Source organism: Colias croceus, chromosome 30 (assembly GCF_905220415.1).
Source record: "Colias croceus chromosome 30, ilColCroc2.1".
Taxonomy (NCBI): Eukaryota; Metazoa; Arthropoda; class Insecta; order Lepidoptera; family Pieridae; genus Colias; species Colias croceus.
In genome coordinates this window covers 2,100,031-2,119,813 of record NC_059566.1, presented here as the reverse complement: position 1 = coordinate 2,119,813, position 19,783 = coordinate 2,100,031, and the positions used below count along the sequence as shown (strand labels likewise).

The following is a 19,783-nucleotide window of genomic DNA, read 5'->3' as shown; positions in this document are numbered from 1 at the left end:
ACTACCCAATATGAAAAATTTTAAAATCCATATGCAACTCACACTATTTCGAAATTCAAACACACTAAAGAATTAGTTAGGGCTGTGCAAATTATTTTTTCCTATTTTTTTCAGATTCCGAACAAACACAATCTATATTGTCGTCTCTTTCCCTCTTTGCTTTCAAGACGTGTTTGAAATTTAACCCAGTGATGGCAGAACCAACTGAACACCATGTTTTGGTGATAGAAAACCCGAATGGGAAAAGGCAATGTGATATAAGTAGTGAAGCACATTCTTTGGTGGAACCGCATGTGAGCTCATATTGTATTTATTAAAAAAAATGTTGGCAGGTAACTTTTATATTATTATGAGCTACGTTTTTTCGAAAAAAAAATTGTTATCTATTTCGTATCTTGTTTCGTATGTTAGTTTTCGCGGCAAATAAAAATCTTTACTGTTTTCAAGCGTTCTGTTTATTTTTAAGAAATAAAACAAATACACATAATTAAATAAGTAGTTGCAATAGGTGGCATTTTTTTGGGTTCCATTCGTTTAAAGGTGAAATAAATTTATTATGACATGCAATATTATATTATATCCATGGAACTACATGACGAGAGTCATAACTGAACATTTTATATAGTCTCTGTTGTAACTATAATTTGGGATGAAATTAATTTTTCAAAAACAAACGAAATCGAATTTTTTATCTAAGTACCTATACTGGGTGTATCTATAAGAATGCACAGATGATTATTCCCTATCTTTTACAGATATTAGGGAAAGTACTTTGGATATAGTTTTTTTTAGGTATACATATCTGTAATTGGTATTTACGGAATAATCGCCTGTGCACACTTAACGAACGACCCCGACACCCTATTTAAAAAACGTTGCTTAGTTTTGACTATAGCATTTCGTGAAATATCCAATACAATTCATCCGTTCATTCATCCGACCATCCCTTAAATTTCAGCGTATCACCCTCGGCTACGAATGTCTCAAACCACCACACATAGACGCAATTATCATGCGATCTCTTGGCTTCCCTTTTGAACACAACCGGGCCAGCCGGGACGTGTTTATAGATGTACAGTTTGAGAATATTCAACCAGGTACGTACATCTTTACTAATATTTTAAAGGGTTTGTTTGAATTTGATATTTTAGTTTTATAGCATTCAAATCCATACTTAATATTATAAATGCGAAAGTAACTCTGTTTGTCTGTCTGTTACTCAATCACGCCTTAACTATCTACTGAACCAATTTGCATGAAATTTGGTACCTATGGAGATATTTTGATACCCGAGAAAGGACATAGGATAGGTTTTATTCCGGAAATCGCACGGAAACGGGAACTATGCGGGTTTTTCTTTGTCTGCGCGGGCGATGCCGCGGGTGGAAAGCTAGTAATTTATAAATATAAACTTTTAAAGAATAGAGAAGATTGAGGATTCTTCTTCTCTTTCTTATATGACAATTCCCGATCCCAATGTGTCCGGATTCTGTCAATGTCAAATTGAGGATTCGAACCCGCGTCTTTACCGGGTCAAAAATTGACGATTGAATACAAACACATTTTCGCATTTTCAATACATATAAGGATTATAACGGATTTTAAACGAGTTTTTTTTGCATTAGTTACTATGTAATATATGATAATTTTGCATTAGTTACTATGTAATATATGTAATATATATATATAGATATCTCCATGGGCACTATGTTGATCAAACGTGTCATATAGTTAGTAATTATTTGATCCGTTTTCACTTGTTGATCCGGTTGGTATTTGTGGATCCATTGCCACACCACCGTCCGTATGTGGATCCGAACGGAGCCACAAGTGTAACCATCAGTAATAATAATAATTACGTGCTTTTTATACAAATCCACCTTTTTTGCGTTTAAGCTCTTGTTGATCCGATTCAAATGAGCCAATCAGAGCCCACCGAGCTCAGCCATTGGTCGCTTGCGGCCTTAGCCATTTGAAGGTTTAAAGACATTTATTTCCGTTATAGAAACGTATGTTGCCGTTCGCCTTCCATAATTTGTTCGGATCTTCGGGAGGACAAGATAGCTAGCTCGTCTATTAGGATAGTGGCGATTTGATGTTGAGATTATAATATTTGTATTTATGTTTTTATGTAGCGCTTTGCGGATGAACATACACGTATTATAAAAGTATAATTGTTTTAAATTCATTATTTTAGTGTCGTCGTAGATTTTATTTGTCGAAGTTAAAAAAGGATAGTTTAAGATGATTTAATGATTTTATTTTGTAAAATTTGGAGTGGCGCTAATTTATTTTTGTAAGCACTCCCCCAGACTTCTATTAAATACTTTAGGTGCGGCTTTGCTAACGTGTTGTAGATGGTGTGGCGTAATTTTTGGGGTATGCAAGAAGTAATATTACGCAGAGATCTAAGAAGTGCTGATAATTTATTTTTTAGATGGTCGATGTGATAATTCCATTTCAGAGAGCTGCCGATTCGCAAATCTAGGTTATTTCTCGTGGGTTTTATGTTCTAATACAACACCGTTAATTTTAAATGGAGCGTATGGCGGAATAATTTTGTTATGAGCTTTGAATTTAGATATATTTATTTTTAGGAGATTGCATTGAAACCATTTATTTAATTCATTTTGTGCTTGCGCTATCATGTCATGTATAGAGGGAACAAAATAAAACAGACAAGTGTCATCCGCATAAAGTGTTAGGTGACCATTTAGCTTTAAATCTTGTAAATTATTAATATAAATTAAAAAAAAGCAATGGGCCTAGAATCGAACCATGTATGCCACATGTAATTGGTAAGGGAATGCTATCGTGGTTATCTATTTTAACTATTTGTGAAATATTTATAGATTTTTTAAATATGATTTCAGCATATCTATTATCTAGTGCTTTACCATTAATGTTAATGGATGTTAATTTCTTTATTAAAAGTTCGTGAGAAACGGTATCGAAGGCCTTTTGTAGGTCAATAAACACTCCCAAAACTATATTGTTTGTGTCAATGTTCTGTTTCATTTAAATAGTTAGGTCCATAGTCGCTGACAGAGTGTTACTTTTTGGCTTAAATCCGTATTGACGCACTGAAATAAAATTAAATGAGTCTAAATATTTTTCTAATCTCGTGTGTAAAATCTTCTCCAATATTTTTGACAATACTGGCAAAACCGAAATTGGCCTATAGTCACCAGGTTCAAATTTTGAGCCACTCTTATAGATAGGAGTTACCTTCGCTATTTTTAACGAGTCCGGAAAACGTCTTTGAATTATGGCTTGGTTAAAACAGTCGCTTAAGGTATGATTTAATTTTTCTTTGATGCATTTAATTGCTTTTGTAGTAATACCATCAAGACCTGTACTACAGTTTGAAGTAAGTTTTTAAGCTTATTTATAATTATATATTTTTACTGGCTTCGGTAGGTCTGAACTTATTAGTGAGGTAATTTTTAAAATTTCGTAGTTGTCTTTAGATTTCCTCTCCTCTGAGTTATAAAATGTCAATTCTGGGAAACCAGCAAAAATTACATTTTTTTCGCGACTCTTTCTGTCCCGTAGTTCCTTTATTAAGTTTTTATTTATATGAAGTTGATTTTTAGACGTAAAACCCGATGAGTTGGCTCATGACTGACTGATTTATTGATTGAAGATTTAATTTCAGTAATTTTATTTTACTCTCACCCTGGTTTATCTGGGATTCTAATTGAGAAATAGTACTCTTCAATAATATGTTTTGTTCAGTAATTATCATACATGCTAATGACTTAATTTCATTGATTTGATTCGTATTTTGGCGAATTAAATTCAAAGATTGTTCGTTGGACGATTTAATTACGGTAATTTGTGTTTTTACCTCAGAAATGTTTTCATGAATTTTGTTTACTATTTTGTTCATTTGAGCATACATATTTTTCAAGTAATGTACTAATACGGCTCAACTCCGACCGAATATCCTTCATATCATCACTAAGTCTGCAATCTTGTTCTAGCGGTTGTTTCCGTTTTCTGTAAGTAATTTGAGTATCAGTTGGCGTAGAACTCGTAGAAAACGAACTTAGCTTCGATAGATCGGGATGCGATCCACCGGCAGTACCCACTGCACCACTGCTGGTTAAACGTGTTGGCGATCTGCGTACACTCATATTTACTCTGCAATGGATAATTTGTGCAGGAATATGAGTCGTCATTTGTTTGACCTAAATCTAACATTTTAATTATTTTATCAGATTGATATCAGAATAAGGGCAAAGGCGAACGCTACATGTCAATAAATATTATGATAATTATCTTGATATTTACTGATGATTCAAGAGGTAGGTTGTTATTTGTAGGATGCATACTACTTGAGAATTATCACCGTCACTGTATGACGAAAGGTTCGTCCAAATATCTATCTTTTTAGGGTTCCGTATTTTTAGTTTCACAACGTTTTCTATAAGTTTCTATTGAATTACGGTCGACTTCTTCAACTTCCATAAAACTCAGGAGTTTTTTGCTAGCCCTAATTTCATATCTCCATGTCAATGTCATGCAAGTGCATATAAATGGAACAGATCAACATACGACTTATGATTTGGTATATATAACGGAGTCAAGAAGTGTTTGAGCATTTCAAAATTTGAACCGTTACGGAGTCGAGTTCGTCTAGTCTAGACGGATTTAGCAATGTATGGAACATTATACCTAACTATAATATATTTGTGTACGGAGCCAACAAATACTGTAGTGTTTACGAAAAAATAATCTACGTTACTTAATATACAGTTTCGTTTTGTCGGATCAAATAAAGCTGTAATTTTGATAATATAAATGGATCTGATCAACATACGACTTTGGATTTGGTATATAAAACGGAGCCAACAAGTGTTTATGGGTTTCTGAATTTCGGCCGTTACGGAGTCGATTCAGTTCGAGATCTTAGCAATAAAAATGTTGAGTATATCAATTTCTCTATGAATACGTTTGGCAACGTCGCCCAAAAATTTGCGCTGTTGCCACTCCGGGCAAGATCTATGCAACCGGAGTCGAGTAATATGGGGGAAAAGGTGGAGTCGGCAATGCACGGCAGTCGGGCTGGATCAACTTAGTGCCCAAGTTGGTATTTATATATATATATATATATATATATATTCATGAATGATTTTTTTTTACTTTTAGCTTACTATCACGATTTAGAATTTAGATGTAGTAAAAGATAATAAGTGTTGGCAGTTCTTTTTTTTTATAAGACAAGGCTTAAATCATCTAACATAAGCAGATGCAACGGTTTTGCATATTAGTAGAATTGAAGAAACAAACATTCGAACAAACGTTTTAGTTGTATCACAGATAATATAATACAATATACTGTTATACTTTACTAAAAGATGTAGATATTAATTGATAACATTCCACAATAAATATTATGAAACAAATAATATATTTACTAATATATTTACTCAACAAGTAGGTAAATACCATACAATGGTTGATTATTTATTACTAGGGTTATTGTCTTTTATTATCTCTTGTGTATACCTTTAATTGATAAGAAATAAAGATATTAACCGCATTATATAATATACTAGCTTTCCGCCCGCGGCTTCGCCCGCGTTTAGCTAGAAAAACCCGCATAGTTCCCGTTCCCGTGAGATTTCAAAATTACTTATATGTGCTGTAAAAACTTACTGAACCGATTACAATGAAATTTGGTATAGCTGAAGACCCAGAATAAGATATATGCTACTTATTATCCCGAAAATCCCACAGGAACGGGAACTATGCGGATTTTTCTTTGACAACGCGGGCGAAGCCGCTCGTGGAAATCTAGTAGGTATGCAATGTATTTACACTAACGTTACAATTGACAAATAGGTACTTAGCATGTTTGTTAAATTACACATATGAACAAATAGATTTGCATGATTTTTTATATTGATAATCTGCACTAATATTATATCGGGAACGTTTGTCTGTTTGTCTATTATGCCATAATATGTAACTAATCGATTTCTAGGCCAAACGTACCGGTTTTAATGGCAATACCTAGATATTTTAGAAGATCTAGGTTAAGACAACTTTCTCCTTATTTAGATCACATTTAGAATTGTTTTCGAAGTTAAACTTTAGGCGCGCTAAGAGTAAAATTTCAAGGTCGCGTCATGGCAATACCGATTCTGTGGTAAGGCGGCGATTTTGGTATCTTTGAATCTTGCCAAAGAAGTTTCACTTCTGACAAGTGTGCTCGGCACACAGGCTCGTTTTTGTTAAGTAGTGTTTTATGATGTATTTTTGAATACTAAGTACCATGACCATTATTTTAAAATAAATTAACACCCCTTGAGAAATAATTAGGTACTGGTTATATCCAGACATCCCTTCCACTTTTTTTATTCTTTAAAAATTTGATCCATTGACATGGTTAGAATGAGATCTGATGGGATTGATTAGAAGAAGTAGGCCAGTACTTAGGCCAATGCTAGGGCTGCCAGAAGTCAAATAAATCTATAGTAATATTATAAAGAGGAAAGGTTTGTAATTATGTATGTATGTGTCGTGGTCATATCGTAGATTTGATCATTTCATGATATGAGTGGCCATTTCACGAAATGGTCGCATATCGTGAAATGGCCAATTTAGTTTGGCCACATCATGATGTGGTTTGGGCAGATCAATGATAAGAAATCGTTTCACGATATGGCCAAGTAACGCACGGTTTTTTCATGAAATGATCAAAATTATTTGATCATATCGTAAAATAGTTACATTAATCGTTGGTAGAGGCGCTGCAAGCTCTGTGTTTATGTGATAAGATGGCGGCCGCTGGCGAAAATTAAATTATTCGCAGTTAAAAACTTCATAATTCGTTTAATAACAATATTATGAAGAAAGTCATAGCAAATAATTTACGACGAAGAGGTACGAGTACTATGGAAAATGTGGATATCTTATATATGTATTTATGAAAAAATGCGACTTAAATAAACGATCTTAAACGATCTGGCCAAATGTGGATGACCAAATCGTGAAACGTTGACGATTTAACGATCTGATCAAACTATGTTGGTCATTTCACGATATGCGACCATTTCGTGAAATGGCCACTCATATCATGAAATGATCAAATCTACGATATGACCACGACATATGTACATTAAATATTTCTGCACTAGAGTCTAGAACACACAAAGAACACTCTTTTCTATTGTAAAAGTGTAACAAAATAAAGAGCTGAATGAAATAGTACAAATTAATAATGTATGTATGGTTTTCACGCATAAACTGCTGGGCCGATTTTGATGAAATTTGGCACAGACAATCTTTAGACCCTGAAAAAGAACATAGGCTACCTTTTATTGCGAAATATGTACCACGGGCGAAGCCGGGACGGACCGCTACTAACTAATATTTAGAGTTTTATTAAAATAATTCTACATTAAATGTCTCTGCACTAGAGTTTAGAACACACAAAGAACACTCTTTTCTATTGTAAAAGTGTAACAAAATAAAGAGCTGATTGAAATAGTACAAATTAATAAATAATATTTGATTTTAAAGGACACTAAAGGTGCTTGTCCACCAATAATATGCGAGGATGTGTAGCGAGGAATATGTTTGTAATTATCCAATAGTATCGCTTCAAACGCTAAACGCTAAACTTCAAACTAAATAAAGCGATATGATTGGTTCTTACAACATCCTCGCACGTTATTGGTGGAAAAACACCCTAAAACATAAAACAATTCATTATTATGTGTTTTATCTCGCGGATTATATGCAGATCAGTATCAGGCGTTAATGAAATCATATAATAGTTTCTAAACTAAATTATTAATTTCAAGCTTTAATATTTAAAATCAAATTTCAATAATAATTCTTTAAGTGGCAAGTAGCAACCCTATACGCGTCGATAATTGTTACTGACTTGACATGAAAAAACCCGCATGGAACTAGTTATACCATAAAAATAATCTTCTTTTAATATATATAAATCTCGTGTCACAATGTTTGTCCTCAATGGACTCCTAAACCACTTAACCGATTATAATAAAATTCGCACACCAGTTCGATCCAACTTGAGAGATAGGATAGGTTTTATCCCGGAAATCCCACGGGAAAGGGAACTATGCGGGGCTTTCTCTGAAACGCGGGCGAAGCCGCGGGCGGAAAGCTAGTATTCTATAAGTTATTTGATTTTTAATCGAATGGAATTGGTTCAGACATATTGAAAATAACTTGACTTGTAAGAATAATGACGATATACAAGTTAATATTTGTGTTTTATTATTATTATAGGTTATTACAATAAAACTACAAATGAGTAATAATCGTTTTTTTTCCGATTGTTTCCGGTACATGCAAATTATAAATCTAAATAGTTAAAAAAAGGCTTTGTAAAAACACTTGTAAAAAATTATTTAAAAGTATTGGTTTTAATAATTGATAGATTATAATTTAATATTATCATTAACAAATAACACGTCTAAAAATAAATTTAAAAAATATGATTAAGTACACAATGATTAAACACAACAAAGGTATAAAACAATAAAACGGCAAACAAAGAAAGCAAGTTCAAAGTCCTTCAATCTGTTTGATAAACTTACTCATCAAGCGACAAAAATAAATTGGGGACGGACATCGTCGCGGGAGCACGCTTGATAATACCGAGCTAATATCCAGCGATACACTCGCGCCAGTCGACCGTAAACCGTCAACATGTTGGTACAAGAGTTTAAACTATACGAGAACATATTTATCGAAACAAATGTACAATCACCCAATTACGATGGCGTGATCGTGATTCTGTACCCGCAAGAAATGAATGTGGGACTTCCGAGGCACATAGAAAGCTTCATTGACAATATTGGGAAACTCGACAAGCATATATATAAAACGCAAACCGTGTGGAATTGTGATTATGTGTCTGGAAGCCGGTTGGTGTTGACTCCGATAAGTAAAGTCACTCCGTATCATGATGTGAGCGTGATTAAAGAAGCTGCGAAGAAGGGGATGATTCGTGCGCTGGATGCAGGTATGAAGAAACCTTTGTTCGTTATAAAGAACGTTGTTAATTTCCCCGATGGACAGTTAGTTGGGATCTTGGGTGCTCTAGAGGCACTGTACATGCCGCTGCAAATCAGAGAGCATAAAGATACTAAAAACTTCATTCACATCGGCTTCCATTCTGATGAGGTTACCTCGGATGCATTTGAAAGAATCGTGAGAAATGCCCTCGCATTGGAAAGATCTAGAATTTTCGCTAGAGACATAGCTGGAGGCGACCCTGAAAGAATGGCACCAGCTAAAATAGTGGAATACGTGAAACATTCCTTCGCTGGTGATACGAATATTACAATCAATGTGATCGATAATTTGGAAACGATTGCTAAGGAATATCCGCTTTTAGCAGCTGTATCAAGAGCGGCTAATAACATTGAAAGACACAAGTGCAGAGTGGTAGAAATTCACTATAACTCGTCTAACCCAAGTCGTGTTACTGAGACCATTATGTTAGTTGGTAAAGGAGTGACTTACGACACTGGTGGTTCTGACGTCAAGATTTCTGGCAAAATGGCCGGTATGTCAAGGGACAAGAGTGGAGCGGCGGCTGTAGCTGGATTCTTGAAGGCTTGTTCGATTCTAAAACCACCGCATTTGAAAGTGATTGGTGTATTATGCCTGTGCAGGAATTCCATTGGTGAAGACGCGTATGTCGCTGATGAGTTACTAGTATCGAGAAGCGGCAAAACAGTTAGAGTGACCAATACAGACGCGGAGGGAAGACTAGCAATGGCAGATTCGGTATTCAAGTGCGCTGAATTAGCAGCCAATGAATTAAACCCACATATATATACAATAGCTACGTTGACAGGGCATGCAGCAGCGTGCTACGGTAGATATTCGGCTGCTATGGACAACCACAGCGCAAAAGCCACCAACCATTCAAGCAAATTACAATTCAGTGGTTCAAGGATGGCAGAAGGCATCGAAATTTCGACGGTCCGGGCGGAGGATCTTGCTGTTAACATGGGAAAATGTAAAGGAGATGATCTAGTACAGTATGATACCGACGCAAAGAGTCGTAATCATCAATTGGCAGCTGGATTTTTGATCAAAGTGGGCGGTTTGGAAGAGAATAACATTAAATACACGCATCTAGATATTGCTGGCGGCGCTGGTTCTCTACCAGATGAGCCAACCGCTGTTCCGATTTTGACCTTATGCCATGCACATAAGGTGCTCATTTAAGTGCCCTGTTCTGTGAAGCGGTTATCAATTTTGTATTGTACATAAAAATGTATATAAACATGTGTTACGCATTTATTTAATAAATAATGATTGCTTTATTTTCGTGACGTGTTATTATCAATCATTTCTCTATATTATTATATTTATGTACATAAGTCACGTATGTAATAATGATTATACATGAAATTATTTGTGTTGTAACAACAGGCTATGACTGAAATACAATGAAAGTACTGGCTTTTGATCATTGTTTGCATACGACTTTTCGTGTTAAAAAGTTTTTTTCTACTATATAAACTGTATTTTTTCACTCCTAATAAATAAATATTCTATTCTATTCTAGACCTGAATGTTATTACCACAAAAGAATTTAAACACAGTCTAACTTTAAACCAGGGATTTGTCACTTTAATAGTTGTCTATGGAAAATACGACAAAAAACAAATTAAAGAGAACCCGCGCTTAAAGTTAAACCCTGTCTATAGTTTTTTGGGGTAAGACAGCAATTTTTTAACATGCAATTATTATTTTGCAACGCGAAGCGTGTGCGTGTGTTCTATTCTAGAAAGACCGCGTTGCGTTGTGTCAAATAGTCACAACATAAGTTTGTTGAAATTTTAAGATTGTGTTTAATAAGAGCTAGCGCGCAAGATCAACTTTAGTCTCTCCCATCAACTGTATGGGCTAGTAAGAAAGTGCGCGCACGTAGCGACGCAACTCCCCATACAGTTGATGGGAGATACTAAATAGTTGCGGAGACAAAAGTTGCTCTTGCGCGCTAGCTCTTAAGCTATAACAATTAATAAATGATTATACGTACTTATTTATCTTTTGTTTTTTTTTTATAACAGAGATATTACGATAAAATCACCTGCATTGAGAACCAATCATTTAAATTATATCTTAATTATGAAATTATCATACTGTTTACGATTATGAAATTTTATAAATACTTGTTAGATATTAAATTTTAGGGTTCCGTATCCAAAAGGTAAAACGGACCCTATAACTAAACCTCCGCTGTCTATCTGTCTGTCTCCAGGCTGTAGGTACCTATCTCATAAACTGTGATGTGAACATGAAATTTTCACAAATGATGTAAACCTTTAAAAATAAAATGTTAAGGGGGACTGTGATATTAATATTTTATTACTACAATAAACGTTTTTTTTTCCTATTTTTTTGCTTGATAATAGAGAACCCTTCGTGTCCGAGTCCGACTCGCACTTGGCCGATTTTTTTATCTTAACTCTAGGTGTAAAATGATTAACGTGTCGTTATTTATCTTATGAACTGATAGTGTATCAAATAGCAACAGTATTATCTTGATAAATCATATTAAATGGATTATAATGTTTGTTTTTTCCCTAATAATTTATTACACGAAGCCAGTAGCCTTTCGTGTTTTATATAGTCCCTTTTTCGTGTTTTCTCTCCATAAGCACATTCCTTGTGCCTTAGCAAAAACGCTAAAAACGTTAAAAAATTTGCAGAATGGCCGAGCCGTTCTCGAGTTTTATAGTTAGCAACACGTTTGGCGATGGATTTTTATTATATAGATAATATTATGTACACAGCACAGATTACTAATTACTTAAATAGTTACTATTCTTTACAATTTTCAATCCCATTTTAATCTCTTTTCAGGAAAAATGACTTAGGGCTAAGTAATTTTTCAATCGTTGGTTAAAAGTTAAAACTTAGTCATCGAATAACGTATTAAACTACCATTTCAAAATAATCGTGTAATAATTTAATGGAAAAATCGGCCGTTAAACACTTAAAAAGTCACTAGTTTATGTATCAACTCTGTTATCAAATACAATAAAAACTTAGTCACTAGTTTATGTATCAACTCTGTTATCAAACACAATAAAAACTTATTCAGTCTCATGTTTTACTGCTACGATAACTTGAAAGGTACGTTAATTATAAATGAATCAAAACCTCCATTATCATTTAAATTCATTTCACAGGGTACATGGACCTATTCACAAAAGACAAAAAGCTACCACCAGAGTTGAGATCGCTAGCGTATGATGTAAACAGTGTTACACACTTCAGTGAGAGAGACTTTAGTAAGAATGGACATAAAACTATTATTTTTAAGGTTCGTTTATTTGAATACTATTCGTCTTATACTACTTTTCTAACTACCTAAGATTAATATAATAAATCCTACTAATAGTAAAAACGTGAAAGTTTGTGATGATGGATGTATATTTGATAACGTTTGACGCAAAAACCGTTGTAAGATTTGAATGATGACTTTGCAGTGCAGCTTATGTAGCTACCAGTATAACAATTAACACATAAGTTAAATAAATACTACCTACCCATGGTTTCGTCTGCGGATGTATCTCCGCCCCACACGGCACAGCTAGTCTCTAATATACTTACTACAGAGAATTTGAAAATATCCTACCCAAAAGCTAATTTTAACAAGAACAGAACGACTTTAAAACCATAAAATTGATGACATTTTCAGGATCGTAATACAAAACAAAATCGTATCGGGCTATCACCAACGGACATTCGTAAAATAGAAATAGTATACGGTGAAGAGTGTAGAAAACGCGATCGTCAGGCAAAAATAGATTTATGCAAGCAATACCCAGGTGTAGTGCGTAAAAAGCGAGATCTAGAAAATGCTAGAAGCCTCAGAGTAAACCCAGATATAACACCGCCTCGAGAAAATGTAACTATCGTATCTCAAAGTATAAAAGATTTGGGTATAGTTAATGAATTGGAAAACATCGTTCAAGACATATATAAGTTGACTGCATTGGCTCTTGATAACGCTAGACGTAAATATTGTAATGAAACGAAAGAAATATTACGATCAGATAAAAAATCTGGTATAGATACCAAACCAGATATATTTGGGATTATAGAACTGATAACAGAATACACTAAAAACATAGTGGATGATGCTATGGGGAATTTGACGCAATTCTGTGAAGAGTCAGAATCAGTTGATAGATTCTTTAGATCGAGATGTGGGTGGTACGACAGTAATAACAATAGATGTCCCCAATATTTTAAATCTACGAAATCTGGAAGGGTTAAATATTCAACTCAGCACAGACCGGTGTACCACCAATCTACTAAACACAAAGGCAGAGCAGTTGTTTATAATTATGATCATTCTGGTTTAAGAAATGGGTCCGAAATTAACGGCACATATAATAAAATTGGACAGAAAAGCAGTGCAACCGATGCAAATAGCACAGATATTAAAAATAATAGACAAAGGAGGAGTGTTGCTAGTGTAACCGATGCAAATAGCAGAGACAATAAAAATAATAGACAAAGGAGGAGTGTTGCTAGTGTAACCGAGGCAACTACAGATAATAAAAATGATCGACAAAAGAGGAGTGTTGCCAGTGTAACCCAGGCATCTTTAATAGATAATAAAACTAATAGACATGAAAGAAGTGTTGCCATTGAAACAGATTATGTAACAGAAGCAACTGTCAATGCCACGGATGATGTAAAAGTACAGACTGATAATAAAATACAGACGGCAAATAATTCAAAAGATATTTTGCGTATGGCAACAACTGTTCATGGTCAGAAGGGAATTAATTATGCTCCAATTATGAGGAGAAACGCGAAAAAATATAGGTAAGATGTTTCTTGATTAAATGTTTAAATGATTGTGGTGTTTTTTATTTCCTATCTTTTTAATTTTTATTGCATTGTATTATAAGATTTAATAAAAGGAGATGTATTTTCTGTAAATCGAATTCTTGAAAGCAGATAGAAAAAAAATACGAATTAGAGAGTTTTTACACTTATAAAGGTTTTTGGTTTAAAGTTTAAACCAATTTTATAACTAAAATTGACTGATAATATTCCAACTAATTTTAAGAAAGATGGCATCAATAAAAATGATTATATAAAAATGTTTGCTCATTGCCGCTAAAAATATTTCAAGAATGAGGACTACACGACAAGAAATGAAAAGTCATGAACAAAATTTACCAAGAAAGAGGCATAAAGCTAAAGTTTCTTATGAAGATCATAACGGAAACATGGATGATATGCAATCTGAAGAAGAGGAAATTAGAAATAGAGAAAGGTAAAGTATGAATTTTGTATGTAGAATATTTTCCTAGAAGTAACCATGATAATATTACTTATGCAGGTTTAAGACTTCGCGCAAAAATCTAAAAAAAGGCCCTTTGAGTCAGGGCCCTGATTCAAAGGGCCTTTTTTAAGGTACAACCTTCCAGGTTGCCTGGAAGAGATCACTTCTAAGTGATAAGGCCGCCTAATAAACTATACTATTTTTTTTTTGTTTTGTATAAATTAACAATAAGTTTCCCATGTATTAAAGAGTAAATAAATAAATAAATAAACCTTAGCTCACCCCCCACCTTGAAGACGTTCGATATGATCATTTGGAAATGTCAACGAATAACTGTAGCGATTTTTAAAACTACAAGATTTATTTCCGCTAATTTTACTCATTCTCTCGGACTACATGGGGAGACGTCAAATTATAAAATGGAAAATTCGAAAAATGTGCCGGCAACATTAAATATGAAATATATAAAGCTTTTAATTTAAAAAAAATATAATATAATTTAATTATTAGGTTCATGTTCATAGCTTTTAGATACTTTATGCAATACATTTCAAAGAATAATAAAAAGTTCGATCACGAGGCGAGATTCGAACCCGCGTCTTTCGCCATACCTTGGCAACGCTTAGCCAAAAAATAAAAAGTCTCAAAACTGATAATTTTTCAATAATTCTGTATTTTAGGGTAATATAAACCTTTTTTAGTAACATTAATATCACAGTATTATTTCAGACCGCGAAAACAAAAAATAATAAAGGAAAGTGCTCTACCAAAGATTGTTAAACTTTCAAAAGCGAATAAGGAATTTTATAAAGAACGAAAATGGCCTGACAGAATAGTTAGATATATTATAGTAGAAGATCCCAGGTGTAAGTATAGTATACTATATATTTATCTAGCAGTACCTACTACCTGCGCCTGTTTTGTAGAAAACTTAACAAATTGTCTACATAGGTACCTACCTACATACTTAAAATTATCAATGGACTATTTAAATAAATTAAAGCTGGAAGGCACGAGCTTTCAAATAAAAAAAATCATCAAAATCGGTTCACCTAGGTCCTAGTTGGTGACCAAAAAAAAAATACAGTCGAATTTAAAACCTTTTAGAAATCGGTTGAAAAAATGCATCAAATACGCTACGTATTCTAAACGGCAAACATAGGGACAAACAGGCAGACAATGAGATAAGCGACTTTTTGAAGTGAAACTTCTTTAGGCGCGTTGAGAGTAAAATTTTCAAGTTCGCGTCATGGCAATACCGCCACGTCATGGAGGTGACGATTTTGGTATCTTTGAATCCTGACAAAGAAGTTTCACTTCTGAAACATGTACTCGGCATTCACGTTATTTATTTCATACCAACTATGTAGGTAAAAAAATAGTTGATTTCTACAGACGAAACACAAGACATGCGTGCTCGCTTGACGGAAGTCAGTGATATACTGAAGAACAAAACATGTGTCCGCTTACAAGAGATCACTGAAGAGCAAGCTGAGAGTGTATCGGACTATCTCGTTCTAGATACAAGCCCGGATTACGTGACTGGACGGGTGGGAGGGAGACAGGTATAGTTTTGTCTGTTTCGCTTTGGTTTGGTAAGAACCTTCTTATTTTACGTGTTTTTTTGGTGTTTGGTGTTGTTAAATTTTCAGTCAGATTACTTATATGGGTCATTATACAAAAATGGGGTAACTCAATGTCACCAGCCAATTTATACAAAGTCTTATTATATTTTAATCAAATAACAATCTACATATAACAATAAAGCGTCCTTTATTTGGTCACTCACTTTCACTTCTTTATTTAAAATACAAATTGATAAAAAAACAAAATTAATACCTACTTAAATAATCAGTACTTTGGCATGTCACAACTCCGAAAACCAACAATCAAGTGACTATTTTATAAACATTATCATTGATTAGAGAAAACTTACTAATTCAGGACAATCTTTGATATACATAGTATTATATAGTAAGTATAACTTTCATAACGAAATGTTTAACATTTTATTTAAAAAATAAAAATAAACTTTGTCATCGTTTTTATTGGTCAGTCCGTTGTGTGTTTTTTAAATTTGAAATTCTCGCTAAATATCACCAAATCGAGGTCAAATCCCTGTCTAAATATTAATGTTGGTAATGAAGTTACTTGTGCATCCCATATTTTGATGGCCGTCATAACTGTACCAGCGCTAGGGTTGTGTTTGTCCTCTAAATTCGTGCTGCGCCAGTCAACATTTCAGTCCTATGGTGAGTCGTTATTTTATTGTTAAACTGATTTTTATTTTCATTCATACATGGTTAAGTATGATTTGTAAAAATATAGTTTGTTGATATTAGAAATAAGGCAAAAAAAACATAATTTGTGATTATAATCTCATATTAAGTCCCTTTTTATCAATCCGCTGGCATCAGTCCTATGTCAGATATCGCGCCAGTGGACTGACGCGACCCCATAGTACTGATGATTCTATCGTTTTTGAGAACTTTTATCTTGATTGCTATTGGTATAAGCATTTCTATTTGATATTTCAGTTTAAAACATCATGCGCCACGCTAAAAGAAACTGAATTTGACTAGGGAAGAAACATTTAAAAAAGAGTAGCAAAGAAAAGAACTATTGAAACAAACTACTAATAATTTTATTTAAAAGATCTTATTTTATTTTAATTATTGATTTTGATGCTTTCAGGGCATAGCTTTTTATTGACATCTATTCTACTCTTGTCTCTCAGATTGTTGATGTCATATATTGACATCTGAGATCATGAACCATTTTATGAAAATTAGTACTTTTAACATAAATAATGTTAGATTTTTAGGGCTCCGAACCTCAAAAGGAAAAAACAGAACCCTTATAGGATCACTTTGTTGTCCGTTTGTCTGTTAAGACGTTTTTTTGAAGCTCGTGGAGGTATCAATCTGAAATTTATATTGAATACTCAACATTAAGAACCCTTGGGGCTGTAAAAAAATGAAACTTATAACGCAACGCAATTAAAAGATACCTACATCCGTGAATACTGCAAATTTCCGCAAAATTAAATATTCGCAAGGGAATAAAAAAATACACAGGATGCTTGCCGTGTATACAGTCTTAAAATATGGTAAAAAGCAACGTCTTATAACACAGGTAAAGGAAAAATTGCTAAAAGTGTAAATTTTAAGTTACAAACATAATAAAAAATAGGTTTGTTAGGAGTCCAACTCGCACTTGGCCGTTTTTTTGTTTCTATTGTTTGTGAATTACTTGAAATATTAAGTAAAACTAAGTCAAAGTAGTAAGTTAAGTAAGAGAGTAAGAATATTCACATTGCGTTAAATGTCAGAAGGTTGTTTTGAAAATTGAGACATTATTTTTTCCTAGTATCACAATATATTATAAATTATCATTTTTAAATGTAACTAAGTGATTTTAATACTTAAAAGACATGTGCTATTAATAAAACTGAGAGATTTGTAGTAATTTTCATTGAATTTCTTTAAGAATATTACAAAATTGTGTTTTTATCAGTACTATGTTAGCCTTGTCAGTCCCCTGGAGGCCAAATCCAGAAAATTTAAAATATCTGACAATCTACTTAAAAAAGTGGCTGGCCCGATTTGGAACAATATATTCATTAGATTAGCTATCACATACACCCTAATTTGTAATAATCTGATATAAAAAATATAGTAAACAAAATATCCTTAAAATTTACCCCATTTTTGTATAATCACCCAAAATTAGTTGTATTGTTTTTTAGGTAATCTATACTAATATTATAAAACTGAAGAGTTTATTTGTTTTTTTGTTTGAACGCGCTAATCTCAGATACTACTGGTCCGATTTGAAAGATTCTTTCGGTGTTAGATAGCCCATTTATCGAGGAAGGCTATAGGCTATATTATATTATCATCACGCTAGGACTAACAGAAGCGGAGCAATGCGGGTAAAACCGCGGGGCGCAGCTAGTTAAAAATAAAAACATTGGAAGAAATTCGACTACTGATTGCTAAAATTTTTATTAGGTATTTTTAATTTAATTTTTATTAAAATCCGTTAATTATATTTAACTTCTAAATGTAAGACAAATTTAAGTGGGTCAAAATCGAGTCGAAAGGAGTCGGTTACATACAAACATAATATATTTTAAGCTGATCCTGGCGATCTTTATCAGGATAAAAGGATAAATTAAATTAAAAAAGGATATGTTATTGTATTGTACCGGACCCTGGTAAATGGACAAATTTGAACAAAATCCGTCGGTTTTAAATGCGTTAAAATCGAGTCGAATAGGAGTCGGTTATATACAAACATACAGGTGAAGCTAATAAAAGCGTGTTAATTAAAAAAAAACAGGTCCAATAACCGGTCCACCGTTCTATATTTTACTTTTGTATTAATGTTATTTAATAATTATGTAAAAAATAATCTCCATAACGCAAATAAAACATTAGAAAAATTAATATTCGTTTTGCTTGTTAAATGTCATATAGTTCAGGATACATCGCCCATTTTTGCAAGTGACTACCTACTATCAAGCTGATTTTCCGTTTGTAGCTTTATTTTGATGAGACACCGAATAATTTCGTGTACGAAACTCTCGATTGTGGTAGCTAACAGAGATAACAAGGATAAAATTTTTTGATTTGATGGTTCTCAAATATCTATTACGCAATTTGTAGGACAATATGTCTGTTGAATTATATAAACATTAACTAAGTGAAAACAAAAAAAATCAGCTTGTTAGTAATCATTTATGATGACCTTGTTATCGATACACTTTGGAAAGGGGGACTCTTTGAACAAACCATAGATTTTGTAGGACAAATATTTTTTCGAATAATTTAGGTACTTAATTATCTTGAGATTGAACAAAAAAAAAATCAGTTAGTAATAAATATTATTTGAGAACCATCAAATCAAAAATTGTTATCCTTGTTATCTCTGTTAGCTACCACAATCGAGACTTTCGTACACGAAATTATTGGACGTCTCATCAAAATAAAGCTACAAACGGAAAATTAGCTTGATAGTAGTCACTTGCAAAAATGGGCGATGTATCCTGAACTAATAATTTTCCCGCTTCATTTCCACCGTGTTATGTAACAACAAACAAATTTTATTTAATAACTAGCTTCCGCCCGCGACTCCGCCCGCGCGGAAAAATTAAGAAAAATTAAAACTTTTTTCTACGTATTTTTCCGGGATAAAAAGTATTCTATTTTTTGCCCAGGATAATAAGGTATAATTATACCAAGTTTCATCGAAATCTAACTGTTAGTTTTCACGTGATGTCTTCACATACAGACAGACAGAAAAAAAAATTTTTAATCACATATTTGGGTTTGGTATCGACCCAGTAACACCCCCTGCAATTTATTTTTTCAATATTTTCAATGTACAGAATTGACCCTTCTACAGATTTATTATATGTAATGTATAGAAAAAACAATGAGATAAATCGGATCGGCAAAG

At 33.3% G+C, this 19,783-nt stretch overlaps 2 protein-coding genes across 2 annotated transcripts in view; both read left to right on the top strand.

Annotated features, from left to right (window-relative positions):
- LOC123704573 overlaps window positions 1–19,783 on the top strand; it is a 28,773-nt gene that overhangs the window by 1,075 nt on the left and 7,915 nt on the right. The window contains exons 3-9 of the mRNA XM_045652954.1: window positions 115–293; window positions 959–1,097; window positions 12,204–12,337; window positions 12,716–13,854; window positions 14,168–14,311; window positions 15,050–15,186; window positions 15,716–15,885. Of these exons, the coding sequence (XP_045508910.1) occupies window positions 115–293; window positions 959–1,097; window positions 12,204–12,337; window positions 12,716–13,854; window positions 14,168–14,311; window positions 15,050–15,186; window positions 15,716–15,885 (2,042 nt within the window). The remainder of the gene's footprint in view (window positions 1–114; window positions 294–958; window positions 1,098–12,203; window positions 12,338–12,715; window positions 13,855–14,167; window positions 14,312–15,049; window positions 15,187–15,715; window positions 15,886–19,783) is intronic.
- LOC123704574 (putative aminopeptidase W07G4.4) lies at window positions 8,625–10,569 on the top strand. Its single transcript, XM_045652955.1, has one exon. It carries the CDS (start codon window positions 8,695–8,697, stop codon window positions 10,225–10,227), a length of 1,533 nt encoding a protein of 510 aa, XP_045508911.1. The 5' UTR covers window positions 8,625–8,694; the 3' UTR covers window positions 10,228–10,569.

What these genes read in the sequence shown, in the direction of transcription:
- LOC123704574 (XM_045652955.1), top strand. Translation starts at nt 8,695, where the DNA reads ATGTTGGTACAAGAGTTTAAACTATACGAGAACATATTTATCGAAACA.